General features: G+C 31.8%; 1 protein-coding gene across 1 annotated transcript in view; it reads right to left on the reverse strand.

Moving 5' to 3' along the window:
* Positions 1 to 4614: 4614 nt before the first annotated feature.
* The window catches only part of LOC126886445 (spondin-1), a 126484-nt gene continuing 106000 nt past the window's right edge, over positions 4615 to 25098 (reverse strand). Inside the window, exons 9-11 of the mRNA XM_050653386.1 lie at positions 22194 to 22448; positions 9747 to 9917; positions 4615 to 5082 (exon numbers count right to left, since the gene is read on the reverse strand). Of these exons, the coding sequence (XP_050509343.1) occupies positions 4853 to 5082; positions 9747 to 9917; positions 22194 to 22448 (656 nt within the window). The 3' untranslated portion in view covers positions 4615 to 4852. The remainder of the gene's footprint in view (positions 5083 to 9746; positions 9918 to 22193; positions 22449 to 25098) is intronic.

Consider the following 25098-nt stretch of genomic DNA (forward strand, 5'->3'; position numbering starts at 1 on the left):
TTTTATTTCTTTGTAATAGGGCTTTTCAACGCTTCTCATTTGTTTCGAGCCTCTGTCATATGCCGTATAATCCGTGTATAATATTAATATACGAGATATGAACGAGGCTCGAAACAAATGAGAAGCGTTGAAAAGACCTAATATACGTTGACAGCTGGAAAATGTTTCTTTGTTGTTTCCATAGCACACTACTTTTAATGAATTATTTCGTATACCGGTGACAGTAACAGTTATGTTTTTAAATTTACACGTTTTGTAAGATATCTCGAGATAGAAAAAAGGTATTAACATGCGGTTTTCGCTATTCTGTTGCTAATTTTGTCTAATTTTGTAATATGGTATTAAAAATGCATGTTTGTATTTATTGTATTGCATGTTAAAATTTTCCAAGGAACACTAGATTTCTGAAAAAAAATTAAATAACGCCTTCTAGCTGGCATATTACTCAGTAAGTTGGTTCGAAATGATAACTTTTACATTGACGAAAAAGATCTATCTTCAACAAGACCAAGTTTGCAAAATTTGATTAAGCAGAACCGGACTCACAGCCAGTTTTTCATAACAAGGTTCCCACTCACCCCCACCTCTTATTTCCAAAGGTAGACCTAAACTTGTCAAATCAAATATGCGTAGAATTTTATGAAGAATACGACGATCGGATTTCCAGTGCCCCTTCATAAGGAAAATTTTGTAAAATTTAGATTTTTTAATTGTTGATATTCAATTACGCCCTCTAGCGGTAGTCCCACAATTATGAAAATAATTTCCAGGCTTTTCCTGAGGCAACTTTTGTTATAAAATTTTTTATTTCAAAGCTCTACTATAAACAGTTCCTGAGATATGGCCGAGAGCCATTCTTATTGGGACACCCGGTACATATTTATTACACACTGTATGTGTCGCCTACCTGAGGTCCCAAGCCGCCACTGTTCTAGCCACATATTTTTCTATCACATTTTGGGTATGTCTTCAGTCTCTTTGTGGTTTTGTCTTGTTTCTTCTTGCCAAAGCATTCCTACGTTCTCCATCGAACCTGTCTTGAGGTCTCTTTATATGGTCTCTTCTTATACTTTTTTCGACATGGTTTTCTGTGTATGCTCTGCCATTTTTCTTCTATATCGGATGTTTAATAAATAGACTTATTATTTTTGTTTTCACCCAATTTTGAAAAAATGTGAAAACTTTGAATTATCCACGTCCGTCTGTCCGTCTGTCTGTGATCACAACTCCTCCGTCAATATACCAGCTAAAATGACAAATGAGGTGTCAAATGAAAGCTTATAATCCAAGGATGGTACTAAAGGTGAGAAATTTGATCTAGGCTGTCGGTCCGTCTGTCTGTCCGACCGCGAATATAACTCCTACGTCATTGTACCAGGTAGAATGACAAATGAGGTGTCAAATGAAAGCTTATAATCCAAGGATGCTACTATAGGTGAGAAATTTGATCTAGGCTGTCTGTCCGTCTGTCTGTCTGTCCGACCGCGAATATAACTCCTACGTCATTGTATCAGGTAGAATGATAAATGAGGTGTCAAATAAAAGCTTATAATCCAAAGATGGTAAAACAGATGAGAAATTTGACCTAGGCTGTCTGTGCGTCTGTCCGTCCGTCTGAGAATATAACTCCTCCGTCATTTTACCAAGGAGAATGACAAATGAGGTGTCAAATGAACGCTTATAATCCAAAGATGGTAATAAAGGTAAGAAATTTTACCTAGGCTGTCTGTACGTCATTTTACCAGGTAGAATGACACATGAGATGTCAAATGAAAGCTTATAATCCAAGGATGGTACTAAAGGTGAAAAATTTGACCTAGGCGGTCTGTCCGTCTGTCCGCTCGACTGTGAATATTAGTCCTCCGCTATAACAGGCAGAATGACAAGAAAGTTGAGAAACTTGACATATGACTTCCGGTTTTAGAAATGCGACCATAAGTACTGTTTTAGAGTCACCGGAATAATACAAGTGATATATTATTCGACGCGACTTCGCAAAAAGAGAACAAATATATACTTCCGGTTTCATGACTGTCTGCCCGTATGTCTATCTCCTCCGTTATTAATACAGATAGAATGACATATGAGGTGTCGAATAAAAGCTTATAACCCAATGATGGTATTAAAGATGAGAAATTTGACATCGGACTTCCGGTTTTAGAGTTGCAACCGCATGAACTGTTTTAAAGTCACCGAAATAGTATAGTATAATAATATAAGCGATATATCATTCGACTTGCCTTAGCAAGATGAGAGCAAATGTAAAATTTTGGTTTTTATATCTATCATTTTCGGTTAAAAAGTTCTAACCAGATGTGCAGAAATATTACATGTAACACATCAATCGACGCGTATTGAAAAGTTGAGTTTGAATCTTTAGTTTCGGTTTTGAAGTCATTTCTGTTTAAACAATGATGACCCAAAGTTTAGTAAAAATGACTCAAAATTAGTAAAATCGTTTATCAATCGGCGCAAAGTTACACGAAGCTTTCAAATATCAACTTCCAGTTCTACTTTCGATTACTTTGGGTAAAAACCTAGGACTTACGAAGTCCAATTACTTGTTAGCATTAAAACTAAATCCATAATATACATACTAGTATTTTTATACAGTGCGCTGGAATAAGTGTTACCCCCTTACTAACTTTTGAAGTTATACTTCTTTACGCGCGATATGAGGGTGAATTTTTATATGTTAAAACCTACGATCCCGGCGCATGCGCATTATAACTTTGTTCTGATTAGATGTTCAAATGACATGTTAAAAATTATCCAATATGGCAGCTGTAGCGCAGCTGTGGTTTGGACGGTTGACGGTTTGCTTATGTATGGTTGTTGCGTTTTAACATTTGTGGGAAGAGAAACAACAAAGGTTAGTTAATAGTTATACTGCCTTTTTAAATAGTTTTCATATTATATTTTTGAAGTTATACTTCAAAATGTTTTAATTTATGTATGTATCAGTCCAGAAAATGCGTGGAAAGAATATATTAGTGTTTTTAAATATATTTTTCTACAAACGTGTTAAAAATGCAATTTTTAGGACTCCATAGGACTCGTTAAAAATGCTACTTTAAGGCATCAGTGCTTTAAAATTTTTAAGGCACTGCAGTTAAAAGTGAATTGTCAAATTGTGAAACGTCAAAATATTTATATTTCATTTATTAACATTAATATTAATAATACAACTTGCGCAATTTGAAAAAGGTGGTTTAAAAGGTTTTTATTATAATTTTGTGTCTTTGGATTTGTCTTCCCTGGGCGTAAAATAATAAAACATCTATTTTTATATTTCACTTGTCACCGTGATGTACAATTATGTATATCTGAAAGTTAAGTATCTTGCGGCTTGATGGCCTTGTTGGTAGAGCATTGGACCAGAGATAAAAAAATCGCGAGATTGCGGGTTCAAATCCCGGACGATTCATATTTTTTTCTTTTTTTTTTAATATTTGGCATTGTTAAGTTTTGGTTAATTTTTGGTAATTATTGTTAATTTTTTGTATTGTGACTGTTAAGTAGGTGTATTTATTTCGTTGAAATTACATTATAATAGAAGCATAACTTCTTACGTGCGTACAAAGTACACACACATTTCTTTTTTTTTTAATGGGAAAGTACATCATGTGACACCTCATTTAAAAGCTTTTGAAATACTTATTAAAAAATTTATAATACTTTAATTCTTCTTGAGACCGTAGGCGCAAAATTTCGGTCGAATTATTTTGAAATGTATTCATTTTTTTCGAATCCTGAGAAAACTAATAAGTATTTCTGAAAAATTTAAACGCAGAATGAAATATTACAGTATTATCGAGGGTCAAAAGTCGCTGAGAACTTTTATAATGTTTATTTTAATAAGTCACAGGGGTGAAAAAAAAAAAGAAAATTTAGTCGGATTTTTAATTTGAAATATATCATTCAAAAGAAATTTTTGTTTATTCTGACAGCCCTTGGTAATAATATAATGTTTTATTCTGCGTTTAAATTTTTTAAAAATACTTATTAGTTTTCTCAGGATTCGAAAAAAAAAATGAATCCGTTTAAAAACAATTCGATCTAAATTTTGCGCTTACGCTCTTAAAAAAGATTTAAAGTATTATACATTTTTGTAATCAGTATTTCAAACGCTTTTAAAAGAGCTTTCACATGATGTACTTTCCCATTTAAAAAAATTAAAGTTTTGCCTGTCACCTGAAGAGGGATCGCGTAAAGTTCGAAACATTGATGTTATAATTTGATTATTTTAAAAATCGACCTGTCCGAGCATTTTCTTATGTGCTAGAAATAAATAAGTTATTACATAGGCGTAACCAGGATGATCCTAAGGGGGGGTTACCACTACCTGAAAGGGGGGGGGGTCATAACTACTGGATGGTCTCTGAAGGGTATGGTGTTAAGCGTATAGAGCTCAAAGTACATCCCAATGGGGGGTTATAGCCCCCAAAACCCCCCTGGTTAGGCCTATGAGTTATTAAGTGGGGGTAACACTTATTCCAGCGCACTGTATATCAATATTGCTTCAAAAAGTTTAATATTATAGTATTTACTTAAAATGTTTTATAAACTATGTTGATTTTACAAATAATTTGAGGAAGTTAAAATAAACGAGGCTACTAAACATACATTTTATTAAACGTCACTGAATTCATTTATAATTAACTGAATTCATTTAACTGTCAATTTCCAACACAGTATTACAACTGGTACAACTAAGAGGCATTTTTATTTGCTAAAAAATCATATCACTACTTAATATAACAAGAAATAATAAATACAAAATTCGTTACTTAAGTAGAAAATCATTTTTTTTTGTATAATTGATAATAATTTTTTTTTTAATTAGAACAACCTAGTAACAAGCTTTAAGGAAACATCCTCTTCTTTGGAAGAGACCATTTGGACAAGCACCACCATTGGTAGCTGGTTGTTTCACCACCCTAAACCTCTCTCTGTACCCTCTGCCACAACTGGCGCTACACGGACTCCAATCTGACCATTGGGATAAAATGCAGTCAGTTGGCTCCAAACGAGTATTTTGTCTCAATAAAGTAGTGGAGTCTAGAGTTCCGGTTATAGCATCTAAAAAAAATATGCAATTAGGTACAGCATTTGATACTATTTTATTAAGCAGAAATAAAAACAAATATGACTACAGAAACAAATACTACGGTAATTATTGTCCTACAGTTACCAACAATTAGGGCTTACAATACCGAGCCAAAATTTCAATACCGGTATTTGGTATTTAAAATTTCAAATATCGGGATCCCGGTATTAAAACCGGTATTATGAATAAAAAAGATACACGTTTTATTTATACTATCCTCAGTTGTTATATCGACTTGTTTTTAAATAATATATTATGAAACCTATTAAATTTTGTTCTGAAATGAGTAGATATTGTTTATAACATTACATAGAGAGTAGGAATAGATATAGATAGATACAAAAAAATATGCAAATAGAAAAACTATATATTTGATTCTAGGATAAATTTTGCATATAATTAATACTCTAAGGGCGGGTTGTTCGAACGCTAATCAACAATGATCACTATCAAATATTTAATTACTGTCACAACTGTCAATGTCAACTTTGGTTGGGTTGCTCAAAACATAATTGATTATGATTATGAGATTAGTTAATCCATTAACATAACAATTGAAGAGGTGGATTCCAAAAGGGCTTAAGTCATTTTTTTCAAATTTTGAGGTTTTAGTTGGATCTGATTCTAGAGCATCATTTCTAACATTAGAAAAACAATTCATGTCATAAAAGCTTAAGTCAAGTATAGTATACAGATTACAAATCAGTAATGTTTTCCAAAAGTGCTTTAGTCATGCTTTTTCTATGCAGTTGTGTCTCCCACATGAATTTTCCAAAAGTGCTTAAGTCACTGACTAAGGTCGTTTGAATTTTCCAAAAGTGCTTAAGTCAATGACTTAAGGTAGTTTTGAAAAAAAAACCAAATGTTTACATTCTTAAAAGCCATGATTTTGTGTTCAAATCTTACTTTAAATTGTCTTGAAACAAGAATTTGAACCTCCAAATTACATGACTGACTCTATTCCAAAGTAACATTTAATTATATTCTTAAAAATAGAAAAAAATCGTTCCTGAAAAATTTACTTTTTTGACTAAAGACCTTTTGGAATCCACCTCTTCAATTATTAACATAATTGATTAAATAGTTTCATAATTGTAATCAATAATTATGTTTTCAGCAACAAAATCAAAGTTGACATTGACAGTTGTGACTGTAATTAAATATTTGATAATGATCATTTTTGATTAGCGTTCGAACAACCGGCCCTAATACTTTTACTTATGAAATTTGCTATTTGTAAATTAATTTAACTTTAAAATATATTAATACAATGATTATTTTACTGCGACAAAAATATTTTATATGGATTACTCTGTATTTAGACCGCTATATATGTTCAATTATTATTATTAATAATTCAGAAAATATGTAAGTGAGCCTAATTTATACACCACAGTACACAAAAAAATTAAAAATAGATCTGAAAATGTAAAAACAATTCTGATTAATAAATCTTACGGCTTATTTATAAAATAAAGTAGCCTAATTTTAAATTTTTAAGAATTTTTATATCTCATTTTATATATTTGTATAGACGAGATTTATAGACGTATGTCGTGTAATAAACGTGTTTAATAAATATTTTTTACAATGATATCGGTTGTTTATCTTCAAAAATAATTTCTTGTAATAGCAGAAAATATTATAGAAGAAAGTTTATTGTGCATCAATTCACTTTTTATAAATTAATTTAATACCGATATACCGGTATTTTTATTATAAATACCGGTATCGAATACCGGACAGAACTCCTTCGGGATCCCGGTATTCGGGATCCCGGAATTCCGGTATTGTAAGCCCTACCAACAATATATTTGGGCATTTTTTCTCTAAATTTTCTTTGAATTTTTTATAGCAGCCATTTTACAGGGCTCTTTACGTAATAGAAGTCAAAGAAAGGTAATGACTTAAAAGGTATACGCTACTATCTTAAAAATGGAGTAAGATTTATTTGCCAAAAGAAATAACCAGAAGAAACTATAAGAAGCGCATACTGAGCTCACTCTTTGTATCTTTCTGATGGTCTATTACTATTATATCGAAAGTGAGAAAGTCTCAATGGAGTACGTACAATAGTTCGGCAATTGGTACTGCCAAAATCTCACAGTAAAGTTTTCCATTTTAGTGGGGACTTTACATTTTTTAATTTAATTTTCCATTTCAAACAATCATTTTTTCCGATTATAGCGCCATCTATCCATAATTCGAAAAAATGTTTAAAATAAAAGTTACTTATTTTTATGTAAGGAATCCAAATCTGCAAAAAAATGAGAGCTCCTATTTAAAATTTTAAAGTAACCCCCCACCTTAACTCCCTGGGGGTCGTGTTTGGATGCCATTCGATAGATTTTTTAAACATATTGAATAAGTGTATTTTTCAGTTTTTTGATCTTATGTTCATTTCGCGAAATATCGCAGGATTCGTATTTAAAATTTTAACAAATTAAGAGTCTGAGATGCAGAATTCACCATTAAAAATGGTAAATAGTTATTTAAATCTGAGACTTTTCGTGTTGAAAGTTCTTTTTGGTACATCCTTAATCTGCAACTTTAACAATTTATAAGACCGCAGAGGATGAATATAGAAAACAAAAAGGATTCCTTGCAATCACATTATGTTTTCATTCGTCTAGGAAAAGGACAGAAGAGGAACTTTCTAGTACTCAAATCTGAGTAAAAATAGAAAAGTAAAAGATGGTTTTGCTTGTTTTTGATTCAGAGGGATGCACAACCGCCGGACAGCTGTTTCCACCCTTTCAGGCTTTTTCAACAGCGCTAGCGTGCACTCCTCTGAATCGAAAAACTGCTCAACCATCAAGTTAAGGGGAATTTGAAAGATCATTCAAATTTCCATTGGGACGCTATCCAGCGACATCTCTTAACAAATTGAAGAGTCTCAGATGCAGAATTCACCAATAAAAATGGTGAAGAGTTATTTAAATCTGAGACTTTTCGTGTTGAAAGTTCTTTTTGGTACATCCTTAATCTGCGAATTTAACAATTTATAAGACCGCAGACGACGAATATACAAAACAAAAAGGATTCCTTGCAATCACATTATATTTTCATTCGTCTAGGAAAAGGACAGAAGAGGAACTTTCTAGTACTCAAATCTGAGTAAAGATAGAAAAGTAAAATTGATCTTTCAAATTCTCCTTAAATTGATGGTTGAGCAGTTTTTCGATTCAGAGGAGTGCACGCTAACGCTGTTGAAAAAGCCTGGAACGGTGGAAACAGCTGTCCGGCGATTGTGCATCCCTCTGAATCAGAAACAAGCAAAACCATCTTTTACTATTCTATCTTCACTCAGATTTGAGTACAAGAAAGTTCCTCTTCTGTACTTTTCCTAAACGAATGAAAACATAGTGTGATTGCAAGGGATCCTTTTTGTTTTCTATATTCGTCGTCTGCTGTCTTATAAATTGTTAAAGTCGCAGATTAAGGATGTACCAGAAAGAACTTTCAACACGAAAAGTCTCAGATTTAAATAACTATTTACCATTTTAATGGTGAATTCTGCATCTGAGACTCTTCAATTTGTTAAGAGATGTCGCTGGATAGCGTCCCAATGGGAATTTGAATGATCTTTCAAATTCCCCTTAAATTGATGGTTGAGCAGTTTTTCGATTCAGAGGAGTGCACGCTAGCGCTGTTGAAAAAGCCTGAAACGGTGGAAACAGCTGTCCGGCGATTGTGCATCCCTCTGAATCAAAAACAAGCAAAACCATCTTTTACTTTAAAATTTTAAATTTACCCCCCACCCCTCTCCATTGGGAGTCGTGTTTGGTATCATTCGATAGATTTTTGAAAAGTATTGAGCATGTATTTTTTAGTTTTTCGATCATTTCACGAAACAGTTCATTTCACGAAACGATCGGTTCATTTCACGAAATATTCGCTTTTTTGTTGTGAAACTTTGTGACTCGCCCATTTCCTTACGCCCCGCTCAAATCTTCAGATTTTTAAATATACACTGTTTTGCATGTACTTAACTTTACTTATCTTAATCTGACGAGTTTGAGGTTTTCTAAGATTAGATTTTTTTCGGCCCCTCCCCCTTAACGAACTCCCCTGTATTGAGAGCCAATATACGGCAGAGGTACATTTACAGGATACAAAGTTTCTCCCCATGTGATAATCTGACGCCCTCTAGTAATTGCAAAAATCACCGCTTGGGCTCCCCTACCAATATAATCAAATATTCTTAACTTCCTCGTTGTCATGGTGATGATATGTGAGCAATAAATTACAATAGTTTTGACAGATTTGTGGTTTGAAAGAATTTTTAATTTTTAAATATCAAAGTTCTAAAAATTGTAGAATAGAAATATATTCCAGTGACGAAGAGTTGCAGTTTTTTTATTTGTTTATCGTAGATAAAATATTGTATGAAACTGTGCGTGAAGTACTTTTTGCGCACTTACGCGATGTATAGCACTCGTTCCGCCCGTGCTCTAAACATCGCGTGCATTCGCAGAAAGTATACTTCACGAACTGTTTCATAAATAACTATTTTGTTAGATTTTTTCCTATTTACTTTTATCCCAAAATCTATTCTAATGAATACACTTTACACTATATAATAATATATGTTTTAATAGGTCTATGTAATTAATAATTAAATGTTAATAATTACCTTTAACAATTTTGCAAGTATCCATACATTGATCCTGTGTCAAAAAGTTATTTCTGTTTCCTCTGCATCCTCCATAAACAAACGGGAAGCATTTAAGTTTGGTAGCATCAAACCACCATCGGTTGAAATATCCTTGGCATGGTCCAGGATCTCCATCCTGCATGCATACAACTGAAAATAACAATAATAATTATTGTACTCATCTATTGTTTAAATTACAAAAATTTAAAAACACGCTAATAAAAAAATACAAATTCGGGAACTGATTAGGAAAAACTTTAGAAATAAATCGCCACGAAAAAGACTTGCAAGCGAATGTGAATGTGTGGAATGAAGCTTTTAAAAATTCGGGATAGTAATATCGAAAACTCAAGAAAATATAAATGTAAAGCTAAATAATGAGACCATTACACAAGTAAAGGACTTCAAGTATCTGGGATCAACAATGAATGGACAAGGAAATATAAAACCAGAAATAAATAGCAAGGTAATGAGTGCAACAATATTATACTATGCACTAGATAAGAATTTTATTAGGATGGAGGAAGTAAGTTGAAAATAAAAATAAAAGTATTTAAAACTGTATACGAGCCGGTGCAACTCTACGGTAGTGAAACGTGATGTTACGGTTCACTTTTTGCTTTGCATATATTAAATAAATAAAATAACCAACACATAATAATAATTTAAAATAATAAATATATTTCGTTTAATACAGTAATATTTAATTTAAAACGCTCAAACTTTTGCTCACTGCCAAATGGTCTTATCTGTTTGAACGTTGAATCAACCTCTCTGACCATGACCCAAAGAGCAAATGTCAAAAATCCGATACTTGATCTATTAAGGGCGTTACAACAGGGGACTTCCGGCAGGTGAATCCATTTTTGTTTTGTCACGTTTTTAGACTTAAGTTCGCATGGTAAAATTAAGTTTATTACCTACATATTTTATGGATCTGCGAATTTAAGGACACAACAAAGATCAGGGATTTCCTAGACATTATAGGATTCATGGGATACATGGATATACATTCCCTATCGACATAAAACCCACTTATAGGTCACCCTCCATCTACGGTAAGTCCTTAAGATTCAATCTACCGTAAAACTGTTAGCCGTGGTTGTAACGACACAGCATATAAATTGTTAATTCTTTTTAGACCTTTTTTTCTTTTTCTACTTTTGGTTCCGATACCAATTACCTACATGACGATACATACCATTTCCACAAGAACATAGTGACACATGGTCTAACAGCCTCTACGATTGTTTTCCTACACCATCTACCATAGTACAATACAATATAAGGCTGTACAATATCATATTATATGGCCGCAGGGGATGACAGCCGTTCTAACAGGAGACAGCAAATGAGCAAAGGACAGAACCTACCGAAACTCAAGTAAGATCTTTCCTGTTTGTTTAGGTATTTATCGCGAGATATAAAGGGTGTTGTTCGCTTACAACTTACATAGTGAAAATTAGTGAGAAACCTGGTTTACCTGGCATATTACTCTTTATTTATTAAACATCATAGTTATATATTTGTATTTCAAAATCATTTAGTTATAATATCAAATAATTTACAATAGACCAGTGTAATCCCAAAAGTACTTTTGGGGAACTTTCCATAATCACATAACCTCTTTCATAACAACACTATCAGGTACCACTTATTCTTGTCATTTTTGTAACCTAAATTATAAATAATACCATGTAAACCATGTAAATGATAAATAATATAGATCATAAGTTCAATTGAACTACAGCCTTTTACCCACCCACTCTCCGCAAATAAATAGATTGAATAATAGCCTAGCCGGTAGCTTAAAACTGTTAAAATAATCGATTTTATTTTGAATATTTTTCATTCTTCTTGCTACTCATTTACCTAGGTAGTTTACCGATGGTAAAAAGAGACCCTAGCAGTGAACAGTGAACGACAGTGCGGTATAGGAATGACCTTAGACCTTAGAGTAGGAAAAATGGACTTATGGTTAGAATAAGTGAAGGTAGAATTGTAAAGAGAGTATGGAAAGCTACATCCGGCAAAAAACGACGAAGAGACAGGCCAGTAAGAACATGGAACGCGGATATTGAAAAATACGCGGAAAAATATTGAATGACGCAAAAAAAAGGCATGGAGACGTTTGATTTCTTCGCTTACCTCGACACTGTAAGGGCGTAAAATATAAGATGATGGCTTAAGTAAGTAAGTTTTGAAATCTGCATAGTGAAGGAAAGCAAAAGCGAGAGAAGAGGAATAAAAGAAGTGTATCAAAAACATTTGTTACTTAACGTCCACAAATATACAGGGTGTAACAAAAATACAGGTCATAAATATCACACATTCTGGGACCTAAAATAGTTCGAATGAACCTAACTTACCTTAGTACAAATAAGCACATAAAAAAGTTACAGCCCTTTGAAGTTACCAAATGAAAATCGATTTTTTCGAATATATCGAAAACTATTCGAGATTTTTTATTGAAAATGATGTGGCATTCTTATCGCAGGAACATGTCAAAGAAAAATTATAGTGAAATTTGTGCACCCCATAAAAATTTCATGGGGGTTTTGTTTCCTTAAACCCCCCAAACTTTTGTGTACGTCTCAATTAAATTATTATTGTGGTACCATTAGTTAAATTCAATATTCTTAAAACTTTTTTGCCTCTTAATATTTTTTCGATAAGGCAATTTTTATCGAGTTTAGGCTTATGTTTTAATGTTTATATAACAATTTTATGGGGTCTTTTAACCCCCCCAAATGTTTGTGTACGTTCCAAATAAAATATTACTGCGGAACCATTAGTTAAACACAGAGTTTTTAAAACTTTTTTGCTTCTTTGTATTTTTTCGAGAAGGCACCTTTTATCGAGATGTGGCTTCTTTTTAATATGGTTCAAAATATACCTAAAAATGTAAATCATAAATAAATTTTCATATTATTACTTCTCCATAGTCTCCATAATCGTACTTATAGAGCAGCCAATGAGGATCCGAATTCCATCCTACTATATCGATTTCCGTGATATTTTCACAGTAAGTAGGGAATAGCCCAAGAAACAAAGTCTACCCTATGCCGATGTGTGCTTTTGTCTTGGGGGCGGTTCCCACCCCTTCTCGGGAGTGGAAAATTTTTTGCTTAAATAAATACGGAAGTTGCTAGAAAACCTAATTCTAAGCAAAAACTGCTCTATAATTTTTTTTTCGAAATCTCAATACATTTTGAGTTATTCGTGGTTGAAAAGTGGCCATTTTCATTGAAATATAACACATTTTTAAACGGTTTTTTGCGAATACCTTAAAAACTATTATATGCATCTAGCTAAAAGAAACATATAAAACATTTTTGTAGCTTATAAAATAACAAAGAGATTCTTTCCTTTTCGAATCTTCTAGTTACAACACAAAAAGAGATATGGTAAGTGAAAAAAAACTTGTTCTCTTGGTGCATGCTCAAATCAGTGTATTTAACTTGAGATAACAGATAAACGGTCGATTTTAGGTGTATAATGCTACCAATAACTTTTGTTGTGCTTGAAAAGACCTTTAAAATAAGCAATATTAAATGTCGATTACATTGAAACTATGCGAGATATACTGTAAAAAATTTAATGACTAACGTATTTTAAGAAAAAAATGAGAAGTATATTTAACCCCTCATGCACAAGAATTTAAATGCATCGTTTTCCTTCTACAATACATTTTACTATAGTGTTCTTTTTGTGTTCAAAAAGTTGGGCGGGTTTAAAATGAATGGTTTTTGAAAAAAATAAGATCAAATTATTGAGCGCATTTTTAAATTTTCTTAAAAATCTTCCTATTTCTCCATGTAACTCGAAAATGATAAGAGATGCCAAAAAAAAAGATGCCATACAAAAATGTAGGTTTCTTCTATATAAACATTTTGATTTTATTTTTTATAACAGGCATCTCTTATCATTTTCGAGTTACATGGAGAAATAGGAAGATTTTTAAGAAAATTTAAAAATGCGTTCAATAATTTGATCTTATTTTTTTCAAAAACCATTCATTTCCTTGGGCAAACCCGCCCAACTTTTTGAACACAAAAAGAACACTATAGTAAAATGTATTGTAGAAGGAAAACGATGCATTTAAATTCTTGTGCATGAGGGGTTAAATATACTTCTCATTTTTTTCTTAAAATACGTTAGTCATTAAATTTTTTACAGTTCTCGCATAGTTTCAATGTAATCGACATTTAATATTGCTTATTTTAAAGGTCTTTTCAAGCACAACAAAAGTTATTGGTAGCATTATACACCTAAAATCGACCGTTTCTCTGTTATTTCAAGTTAAATACACTGATTTGAGCATGCACCAAGAGAACAAGTTTTCACTTACCATATCTCTTTTTGTGTTATAACTAGAAGATTCGAAAAGGAAAGAATCTCTTTGTTATTTTATAAGCTACAAAATAGGGGAGTGCAATTAGAACGAAAATATACAGTGTTTCGGAAAAAATCAAACAAGGTTATATTTTTCTAAAACTTTTTTTGTTAGTTTATAAATATGTTAAAGTAAAAAGTTCTACTCACAAATTTGGCCGCTAATTGTTTATTAATTGTTTAAACAATAACAATTGTTTTGTATAAATATAATGTTAAGAATATGGGTGAATTCAACATTTTATTTTGATAAAAATGTTTTTATTTTAGTTTTGATTATGCTGAACCCGAATCTGACATTACAATTTGCAAATTCAAAATGGCGGATTCAAAATGGCGGATTTTTTCTAAAAATCCTTAAAAAGTAGTTGTAAAATCCGAATTTTTTTTATAAAACGTGTTTGTTTACATATATGTGGATATTTTTGAGAGGTTGCTAAACCTGAAGGGGTTGCAGGGTGTGTGTGTGGCCGCCTGTTACAAGCAAGTTGGTTTGAAAATGCTCTCTCAGAAAAATTGTGAATTTGGGTACGTACACTTTTTATTTAAACTGAAGAACTGTCTACCATATACCAATAGATGCAAAGAAGAGTTTGAGAAGAAAGATTTCAAAAATATCATTCTATTCTTCTAATAAAAGGAAAAGTTCAAAATTAGTAAATTATTCCTTAAAATTAAAGTAAAAGTTTTTAGTATAACCAATTTTAATACATTAACTTTTTGCATTGTAAGTAACGTTTTTGTTTAAAACAGTAATTACGGTCTGCTATAATAAAGGTGACCATACACTAAAATCCACCGTAGTAAAAATATGGAACAGAAAATTGATGCGATCCTTGAAAAACTATTAAAGTTAGACCTACTGGAAAAACAAAACATGAGAATGGAAGACAAAATCGACACAATCACTAAAGAATTGGCAGAACTAACAGAAGAAAATACAGAGTTAAAAGAAAAGAATCAAGAACTTCAAACAATATTGCAAATTCAAGAAAGAAGGGTAGAAGTATTAGAAAGAGAAGTAAGAAAAAAGAATCTGATCATCCAAGGAATAGAAGAGATCGAAAATGAAGGCGAAACGCAAATCAAGCATAAGATTTCAGAAATATCAAGAAAATTGCAAGTAGAACTAAATACAGATCAGGACATTATAGAGATACGAAGACTTGGTATCAAAACTGTTAATAAGAAAAGACCGATCCTCATAGAATTCAAAAATTGGAGCAAAAAAAACGAGGTCCTTAAAGAAACAAAGAAATTAAAAGGTACAGACATATTCATAAATGAAGACTATCCAAAACACATACAAATTCAAAGAAATGAACTTCGCAAATATCAAAAAGAAGCAAGAGAGAAAGGTCAAAATGCAGGCATTCGTTATAACAAATTGCTCCTAAATGGCGAATTATTCACTTTGAGTCAATTGCAAACCCTATCGCAAGAGAATGAAGCTATAGTTATAGAAGATCAGAAGAAGAATGGAGCTAGAAAATATGGTGATAGATCCCTCTCCGAGGAAGAGTTATCAATGGGCTCTACTACAGAAAGATCAACGAAAATAACGAAAACAGCGTACTCAAAAAACAAGTAACTAAAGCAAGTTGGACGGAGTCAAAGAAAAAAGAAAATAGGACGAAAACAGCAATGGAAGAAGACACTACCGAAAACCGAAGAGAGAAAGAAATACTCACTGTCGGTGCGGACGCCTGCAGCGTACTTAATAGTAGTAACAGTAATGTTAAGGTGGTTAATCATTATTATGGCGACGGCGTCCGCATTGAGGGTGAAAATAGTAATAGTTATAGGTACAATAAGAAAAATGATGATTTTTTTATGAGAACATTTGATAATTTTGATTTTGTTTTTAATAGTGATGTAGACTTTAATTTTAAGAATAGGGGTAAAGATAACAGAATTGTAAAGGTAGGTCAGAAAAACGAGCAAACTGCAATAATAAACCAAGATATAACTCCTCATACTTGTAATGTTAGGGAAAGTCAGGGCAATAATAGAGCAAAGAGTATTGGACAGGAGCGTCATCATCGGGTGACCGCTGGGGGCACATCGGGGGATTTTCCCAGCTCTAGTCAAATTAAGGCAAAAAATCAAAATTCAACAAGTAAGGCTGAAATAAAAAGTTGCCACGATGGCGACATAGAGATTGAATGTACGGAAGAGACTAGAAAACAGGATAAAACAAACAAAAAGGTGAATAAGTACAACAGGAAAAAGAAAAATAAGAAAAAGGGAAAAGTTTTAATTGGAACTTGGAATATAAGAACATTGGGAGAAATAGGAGAACTACAAAACCTTATTGAACAAATAAAAACCTACAAAATAGATATTTTAGCGTTGCAGGAAATGAGATGGAAGACCGAAGATATCTGGGAATATGGAAAATATCTAATATGTCATGGTAATTCAAGAGGTGGACAAGGTGGGATGGGCTTCATAATAAGTGAAAGATACAAACATGCGGTAAAAAGCTTTACTAATATAAATGAAAGGATAGCTATTCTGAAAATGAAAGGCAAGTTCTTTGATATTAATTTCATTAATGTGCACGCACCTACAGAGGACAAAGAAGCAGAAGAAAAAGAAAATTTTTATGCCAGATTAGACCAAGAAGTGTCAAATATAAACAATTATAGCGTTAAAATACTTTTAGGAGATTTAAACGCAAAAATAGGAAGAGAGGAATTATATCAGGGAACAATAGGTGCACATAGCCTGCACGAAATAAGTAATGACAACGGGCAAAGAATCATAGATTTTGCAACAGACAAAAAAATGGTGATAAGCAGTACAAAATTTCCACATAAAAATATCCACAAAGAAACATGGGTTTCTCCCGACATGAAAACAAGAAACCAGATCGACCACGTCTTAATAGACGCAAGACATGCTTCAGACATTTCAGATGTGAGAAGTCATAGAGGGGCAAACAGCAGCTCCGATCACCACCTTGTGCTAATTAAATATAAACAAAAAATTACCGCCAAAGAAACAGAGAAAGGTGAAAAAAAGATCAAATACGCTTCAGATATATTGGCCTCTAATGAAGAAAAGAGAGCAAGATATGAAACGAAAATAGAGAACATAATTGAACAATATGATCAAGTAAATGAAAATCAGGTCAGAAATATCGAAGATAAATGGAATGTCTTAAAAGAAGCAGTGATAGCAGCTGCAAAAGAAGTAGTGGGGGAAAGCAAAAAACCTAGCCAAAAAATATGGTATGACAAAGACTGCCAGAGACTAATGGAACAAAAAAACCAAGCTAGGCTTAAAATGCTGAACAACAGTACGGAAGAAACCAAAGAGGAATATACTACAAGAAGACGACAATTAAAAAAACATCTAAGATTTAAAAAGAGGAAACACAATAAAGATAAGATTGAAAGGCTAGAAGAACATGAACAAAAACGTGAAATAAAACTATTTTATAAGGAAATAAATCTTGAAAAAAAAGGTTTCCAACCAAGAACAAAATTATGCAAAGACAAAAATGGGGTCTTAATAGCAGACGAAAAAGGAGTGCTAAAACGGTGGAGAGAACATTTTAATGAACTGTTGAATAAACAAAATCAACGTTACGAAATAGAAGAGCCAAGATTAGTAGGAGAGACTGAAATAGACCAATATGAACCAACAGAAGCAGAAATAAAAGAGGTAATAAAAAAAATGAAAAATAACAAAGCCCCAGGATGCGACACAATAACTGTAGAAATGTTAAAATATGGAGGACATAGAATACAGAGTGAAATATCAAACTTAATACTAGAAATATGGACCACAGAAATAATGCCGGAACAATGGAAAATTGCAGTGATATGCCCTATACATAAAAAGGGAGATAAGCTAGATTGCAATAATCACCGGGGAATATCACTACTAAATGTTGGATACAAAATATTTAGTAAAATATTGGAAGGAAGACTAAATAATATAATGGAACAAACAACAGGGGATTATCAAGGAGGATTCAGGAAAGGCAGGTCAACTATAGACCAAATATTTACAGTAAGGCAAACGCTGGAAAAATTCTACGAGCGGAATACCGAACTGCATCATCTATTTGTAGATTTCAAACAAGCGTATGACTCAATAATTAGAAAGGAATTATATAGCGCAATGCAAAAGTTAAATGTACCAAAAAAACTAATCAGATTAGTAAAACTATGCCTAACCAACACCAAAGCAAAAGTAAGGATCCAAAATCAACTGTCCGATGAGTTTAACATTAATGAAGGTCTAACACAAGGGGATGCACTGTCAACAACACTTTTTAACCTTGCGTTGGAACAAGTAATCAGGAAAACTCCTATAGATAGGGATGGTACAATATTTACAAAGCTCAATCAGGTCGTTGCCTACGCAGATGATATAGACATAATCAGCTGGACATTAAAAGACCTAGAAAAAATTTATACATATTTTAAAGAAGCGGCACAGACTATGGGTCTAGAAGTTAATGTCTCAAAGACAAAGTACATGATAACAACTCGGGAAAAAGTACAAACGAAAAGCAACATATCTCTGAGCGGGCAAATATTTGAAAGAGTGGACCGTTTCAAATATTTAGGATCAACAATAACAGAAGGAAATAAAAACAGTGATGAGGTAACAGCAAGAATTTCTCTTGGAAACAAATGCTTCTACAGCCTACAAAATATCATAAAGTCAAAATCACTATCTATTAATTCAAAAGTAAAAATATACACAACAATAATGAGACCTGTAGTAATGTATGCATCAGAAACATGGACCTTGACTAGTGAACAAGAGGAACAACTTCTTAGATGGGAAAGAAAAATCTTAAGGAAAATATATGGACCTATACAGGAGAATGGAGAATGGCGTATAAGAATGAACCACGAAATAAATAGAGTGTTTAACAGACCGACTATCACAAAAGAAATACGAAGTAAACGACTAAGTTGGTTAGGACACGTAGAAAGGATGGATGATAAGAGAAATACAAAAAAAGTACTTAGAAAAGAATTAAATGGGAAGAGACCGAGAGGTAGGCCTAGAAAGAGATGGATTGATGGTATTAACCAGGATTTGAAAGACCTAGGAATACGAGAATGGGAAAAACAAGCAAAGGAAAGAAAAGCATGGGCAGCTATAGTCAAACAAGCAAAACACACATAACGCCGAAAAGACCTCCTCAAAAAAAAAAGAAAGTAATATTTTAGATAAATATCGTTTAGAACTTTTGAGGAGTTGTGCGTGTGGCTGGCCTCCACACCATGTAAAACTTTAGAGCCTAGAAACCCCAACGGGCGACCATGGCCCTCCATGGGCTGTCAGCGGTCACCGATGATGATGATGCTGAACCTGAATGAAATTTTGATAATTTAAATTATATAACGGCAGATCCAAAATGGCGGATAACTTAAAAAATAGTTGTAAAATCATAATTTCTTTACAAAGCGTATTTATTTCTACATATATTTATTTTTGAGAGCTTTGATAAACCTAACTTAAATGTTAACATTATAAACTATAAAATGGCGGATCCAAAATGCGGATTTTCTAAAAAGAACATAAAAAAGAACATTTTTCTAAAACATTTACTGTCTTTATTTTTAACAGGTTGTTGAATTTGAATTAAAGATTAAAAATTTAAATTTCAAAATTGCGGATCCAAAATGGCGGATATTTAAATGAAAAACAAGTAGAATCCAATCAAACAAATATGGAATTTCATTCTTAAAAAAAAGATAAACAAATAATTTTCACAACAATATTAAAAATTAAAATGTATTAGAAAGAATATTTAAAGAAAAAACAAATTTTCGATTAGAAGGATATAATTACATATTGGAACATATTTTTTAATTCCAAACAATTTTTCTTTATAAAAATTTTCGATATTGTGAAATATAAAGGTACTTTACTCTTGAGTGGAATTCATATTTTTTGACATACCTCGTACAAAATTAACAAAATTTTATATTTGATAGTTGTATCTTATGTTATATACGATGCAGAGTATTTTATAAAGAACAACTTTTTTTCGTAAAACTGATATTAAAGAAGTTATCAATAGGTTCCAAGTTACGCAGACATACTGTATAAGAGCTAAAAAAAAATTTTTTTGTTGAACATTTATTATTGTTAAAGCTTATTATTAAATGTATTTTAGGTAAGTTTTACAGAAAAAAGTTTTGATCACTCTGTATATACATTTTTTGGCTGGTAATTTTCGGTTTTTGTATTACATTTTTGTTATCTTTCTTAGTTTTCTCAAAAATAAATTGTTTATTTCATTTTTAAACTAAAATAATTCAATGTTTTGTAAAGATTACATCCCAATCTCTAAAAAAAAATAGCAAATAATTGTATTAGATTTATTCAAACTTGAGTAATACCGTCTTAAATTGGTGGGAATTCTGTAAAATTACGAAGTTTTCAAAAATTACATTTTTTGAGACATCGTATTATTTAAATTAAATTTTTGAGATTTTTTTTGAATGAAAAATCGTTTAGTAAGATGATTGAGAGGTAAGTTGTGCAAATTTGAGAGTTTTATAAGTAAAATTGTATTAGTTACACATTTTTAAATCATTTTTAAACAAAATTCATGTAAGGCTCACTTTCCGCCCACACCGTACTTATGTCCATACATTTTATTTCTTTTTATTACAACCATAAGATAGCTTATTTCATCTTCTTTCATGTGCAAATTGTAAAATTTATTTTGATCCATTAGTTAAAGAATTACATTAAAAAAACTCAACCGTGCACTTCTTCCAACGCTAGTATACAGTGCGCCAATGCGTGTGAGAAGGGTGACTTTAGCGTTATAAATAAAAAATTACAGAAGCTATAGATTTAATTTTAGAAAAATCTTTATATAAGGTTTTTTTTGTAAAATTTTCTGAATTTTTCAATGGTTAAGTCAGTTTTTTTCTAAAAATTATATTTTTGGAGTTATTTAAAAAAACATCTAACTTCGCTGTTCATTTGTTTAATAAAAAATGAAGCACCCACTTCTCGAGTAGAACTTTTTGATATGTTGTTTATTAAACATTTCTTAATGAAATTACAAAAAGTTTTTTCTTGTTTAATTTTTTCCGAAGTGAAAATCTAAATGCACTCCCCTAAAAATGTTTTATATGTTTCTTTTAGCTAGATGCATATAATAGTTTTTAAGGTATTCGCAAAAAACCGTTTAAAAAGACCAAATATTTCAATGAAAATGGCCAATTTTCAACCACGAATAACTCAAAAAGTATTGAGATTTCGAAAAAAAATTATAGAACAGTTTTTACTCAGAATTAGGTTCTCTAGCAACTTCCGTAGTTGTTTAACCAAAAAATTTTCCATCCCCGAGAAGGGGTGGGAACCGCCCCCAAGACAAAAGCACACATCGGCATAGGGTAGACTTTAAATAAGGAGATATTTTCAGGCTATTCCTAAAAGTTCATTAAAATCCATGCAGTAGGATAGAATTCGCAGGTAATAACCTGTTCTTGCCCTCATTGACTGCCCTATTAACCATATACAAATATGTGGTGGATTTGACAAATATTCAAAATATTTCGATAAAAACTGACTTTTCGAAAAAGTATTAAGAGGCAAAAAAGTCTTAAAGACATTGTGTTTAACTAACGGTACTACAATAATAATTTAATTGGAACGTACACAATAGTAGGAAGGGAGGGGGGGGGGGGTTAAAGGAACAAAACACCCATAAAATTTTTATGGGGTGTCCAAATTTCATTATAATTTTTGCTTAAGATGTCCATTTTCAATAAAAAATCTCTAATAGTTTTCGATATATTGAAAAAAATCGATTTTCATTTTGTAACTTCAAAGGGCTCTAACTTTTTTTATGTACACATTTGTACTAAGGTAAGTTAGGTTCAATCGAACTATTTTTGGTCCCAGAATATGCGATTAAATTTATGACCTGTATTTTTGTTACACCCTGTATATTTATCAGTTAATCGATTCTAGTTGATACCTTCCCAATATTTTCTACACTAAATAGGAAATTTAATTATATAATATACCAACCTTTGGCAGTGTTCATATCAATGATGCAATTGGGAATATCCTCACATGGTAATTGCTGGATCAATTCGACGCGACTACTACATTCTTGCTGCCTCGAAGGATCTACCAACAAAAGTCTTGTTCGCATTTTAATCCCTTTTCCACAAGATGCACTGCATGGACTCCAATCACTCCATGCTGTTGTTGGACACGAAGGATCATCTGAGTCAATTTCATCGGGTTTGCACTGGCGGTTTATACACTGTTCTTTTTCCACTGAAAATATAAAGACAATAGATTAATTTTAAATTACACTAGTTTACAACTAATTTGCGACTGCAATACAAAATGATGTTTTTTGTTAATTTTTGCTCTCTGAATATGAATATGATGCTAAAAAGTTCTCAACACGTAAGATTTTTGAGTTATGATTTTTTCAAAAAAAAAAATGAGTTACGATTTTTGAGTTATGAGTATTTTACTAAATTACTTTTTAACAGTCATTTGTAATATATCGGTGAGTGATGTTATCAAATTAACGTTGTTCCTAAAAATTGTGCATAATTTGACAACACTGGGATATCTAATGTCTACGAATAACACATTAAACATTTAAATAAAGAATATGCCAAAGGTAATCCTTAATCAGTAAACCTACCCATTTAAACTTATTAGTTCTAAACCGTTTTAACGACTGTTACTTCTTCACGACAAAAGTGTCTGGGTTTCCAAGAAAAGGCAAGCATAAAATTGAATATCCAGATATTATCTCAGGAATAAAACCGGTTTTCCATGAAGAAGATTTACCAGTTCCAGGACCCCCGGCAAATTGGGAAGAAGATTTGGAAATGTATGGCGATAAAAGTAAACCCGATGATGTATCAGAAAAGAATGATTCTTATTTTCCCGAAAGCGACGAAAAAGCACCTTATTGCATCCAACAAGCCGAACTACATGATTTAGTTCGAGATCTTCGCTTGCCCAAAGGACATGCTTAACTTTAGGTTCTACCGTACGGTTTTACATTATAATAATGGATTTTTTTAAAATGGAATTTACTAGCCAGTAAAACTTACAATATTTGGGAACCGTAACCAGGAGCTATCCTAGTTTTTTACTATGCAGGATAAAATGTGTGTTTTTATTAATCCACATTTTTATTAATTTTTATTAATATTATGGGAAAATTGGGATAGGCAGAAAATTGTGTACAAAAAACTTACTATGGTTTTTGTTTCTAATTCTGAACTTATGTGTATGTAGTATAAAAGAATTTTTATAATAAACAGCAATATTTGATGCATTCTATAACTCAACATCTAACATTTCACCTGACAAGACAATGTATGCGTGGACACCTACGCAGAAATGCACGGCACCTTAAGAAGAAGATAATTCAACATCTATACGTGGTGGAAAATTTTAGTGTTTGAATTCGCATTCAGGACGCTTTAAACTCCCCAGTACAGTTTTTTGTTGACTAGTGTATCATAGTTTTTTAATTTCATATTTTCTAAAATATACTAGGGTGTCAAATTTCTTAAGAAATACATTGTTAAATAGATATATTCGATGATGAAATCATAACACAGAAGAACAAAAATAATTTTTTCTACAAACGTGTTAAAAATGCAACTTTTAGCACTCCATAGGAGCGTTAAAAATGTTACTTTAAAGCACTAGTGCTTTAAAATTTTTAAGACACTGCAGTTAAAATTGAAATGTCAAATTTTGAAAACAAACGTCAAAATATTTTTTATATTTCATTTATTAACATTAATAACAGTACAACTTGAGCAATTTGAAAAAGGTTTTTAGAAGGTTTTTAAAATTTATTTTAAACTGTATTATTGCATTTTTAACACGTTTGTAAAAAAAAACTATTAAAATTTGTTAGAATATACAACAATAAAATTAGATGTTATTCTATAGTTATTATGATTTACGTATTGACAGTATAGGCAGTTTTGATGCAATGTCAAGAAAAATATAAAAATGGAATGTCAGTCAAGTTCAAGTAAAAGATTATGTAGGCATTGTCGTGTAATTGAGAATGAATAAATTATAATTGTTGATATATAAGACGTTTGTAGAAAAAATATTGTAGGTATTATATACGTGTTAAAATTACATTTTTAAGGCACTCATGTGAATTGCAGAATTCGCTTCGCTCATTCAGCAAACCCTCACATGCGTGCCTTAAAATTGTATTTTTAACACTTATATCATAAATAACTATTAAAGATAGAATCATGCCCCGCGTACTCTAGTAAAAAAAATGTAATGGTATTTAGTTTCCTTCCAATTTTACAGAGGCGCTGATGTCGGCATCGTGATTGGTGGAACATGACTTTTGACAAATCTTGCACTGACTAGATTTTGTACGGGATTTTCGAGAGGACGCGTGACATTAGGTCATTATGGAGAGGACATTATGGTCGGTTATTATTTTGTGTTTGTAGTTTGTTTGTGTCACCATAAAAAGTTATTCAGTCGTGTTTTTTGATATTTTTGTTATTTTGTAATCGAGAACCTTTTAAAAGGTAAATTTTTCTGATTGTAGGTACCTACTGTTTATCCAACAGTTTTAAAATACACATTTTATTTCGCGTTTTGTTGTTAGGTCTAATGGCTCCGATCAAGTGTTGTGTGCAGACCAGATGGTGGAAAAATTCAACAAGTAAACATATATTTAATCCAAATTAAATACTCATATTTATATGTAAAATGTCACATTATTGCATAAATAAATAATTAAGAAACAAAAGTTGTTTGTGTTTAACCTTTATTGTCCGCTTGAATAAAATATTAAATATTGGAAGTACCGTATGGAGGCTATGATGTACCTAGCATGGAGGCTAGATTACGCTACCCTTGCTATCCAATCAACAACAAGAAAGTTTAAAATTTCACAACCATCATGTCG

This window comes from Diabrotica virgifera, chromosome 6 (assembly GCF_917563875.1).
Source record: "Diabrotica virgifera virgifera chromosome 6, PGI_DIABVI_V3a".
Classification (NCBI taxonomy): domain Eukaryota; kingdom Metazoa; phylum Arthropoda; class Insecta; order Coleoptera; family Chrysomelidae; genus Diabrotica; species Diabrotica virgifera.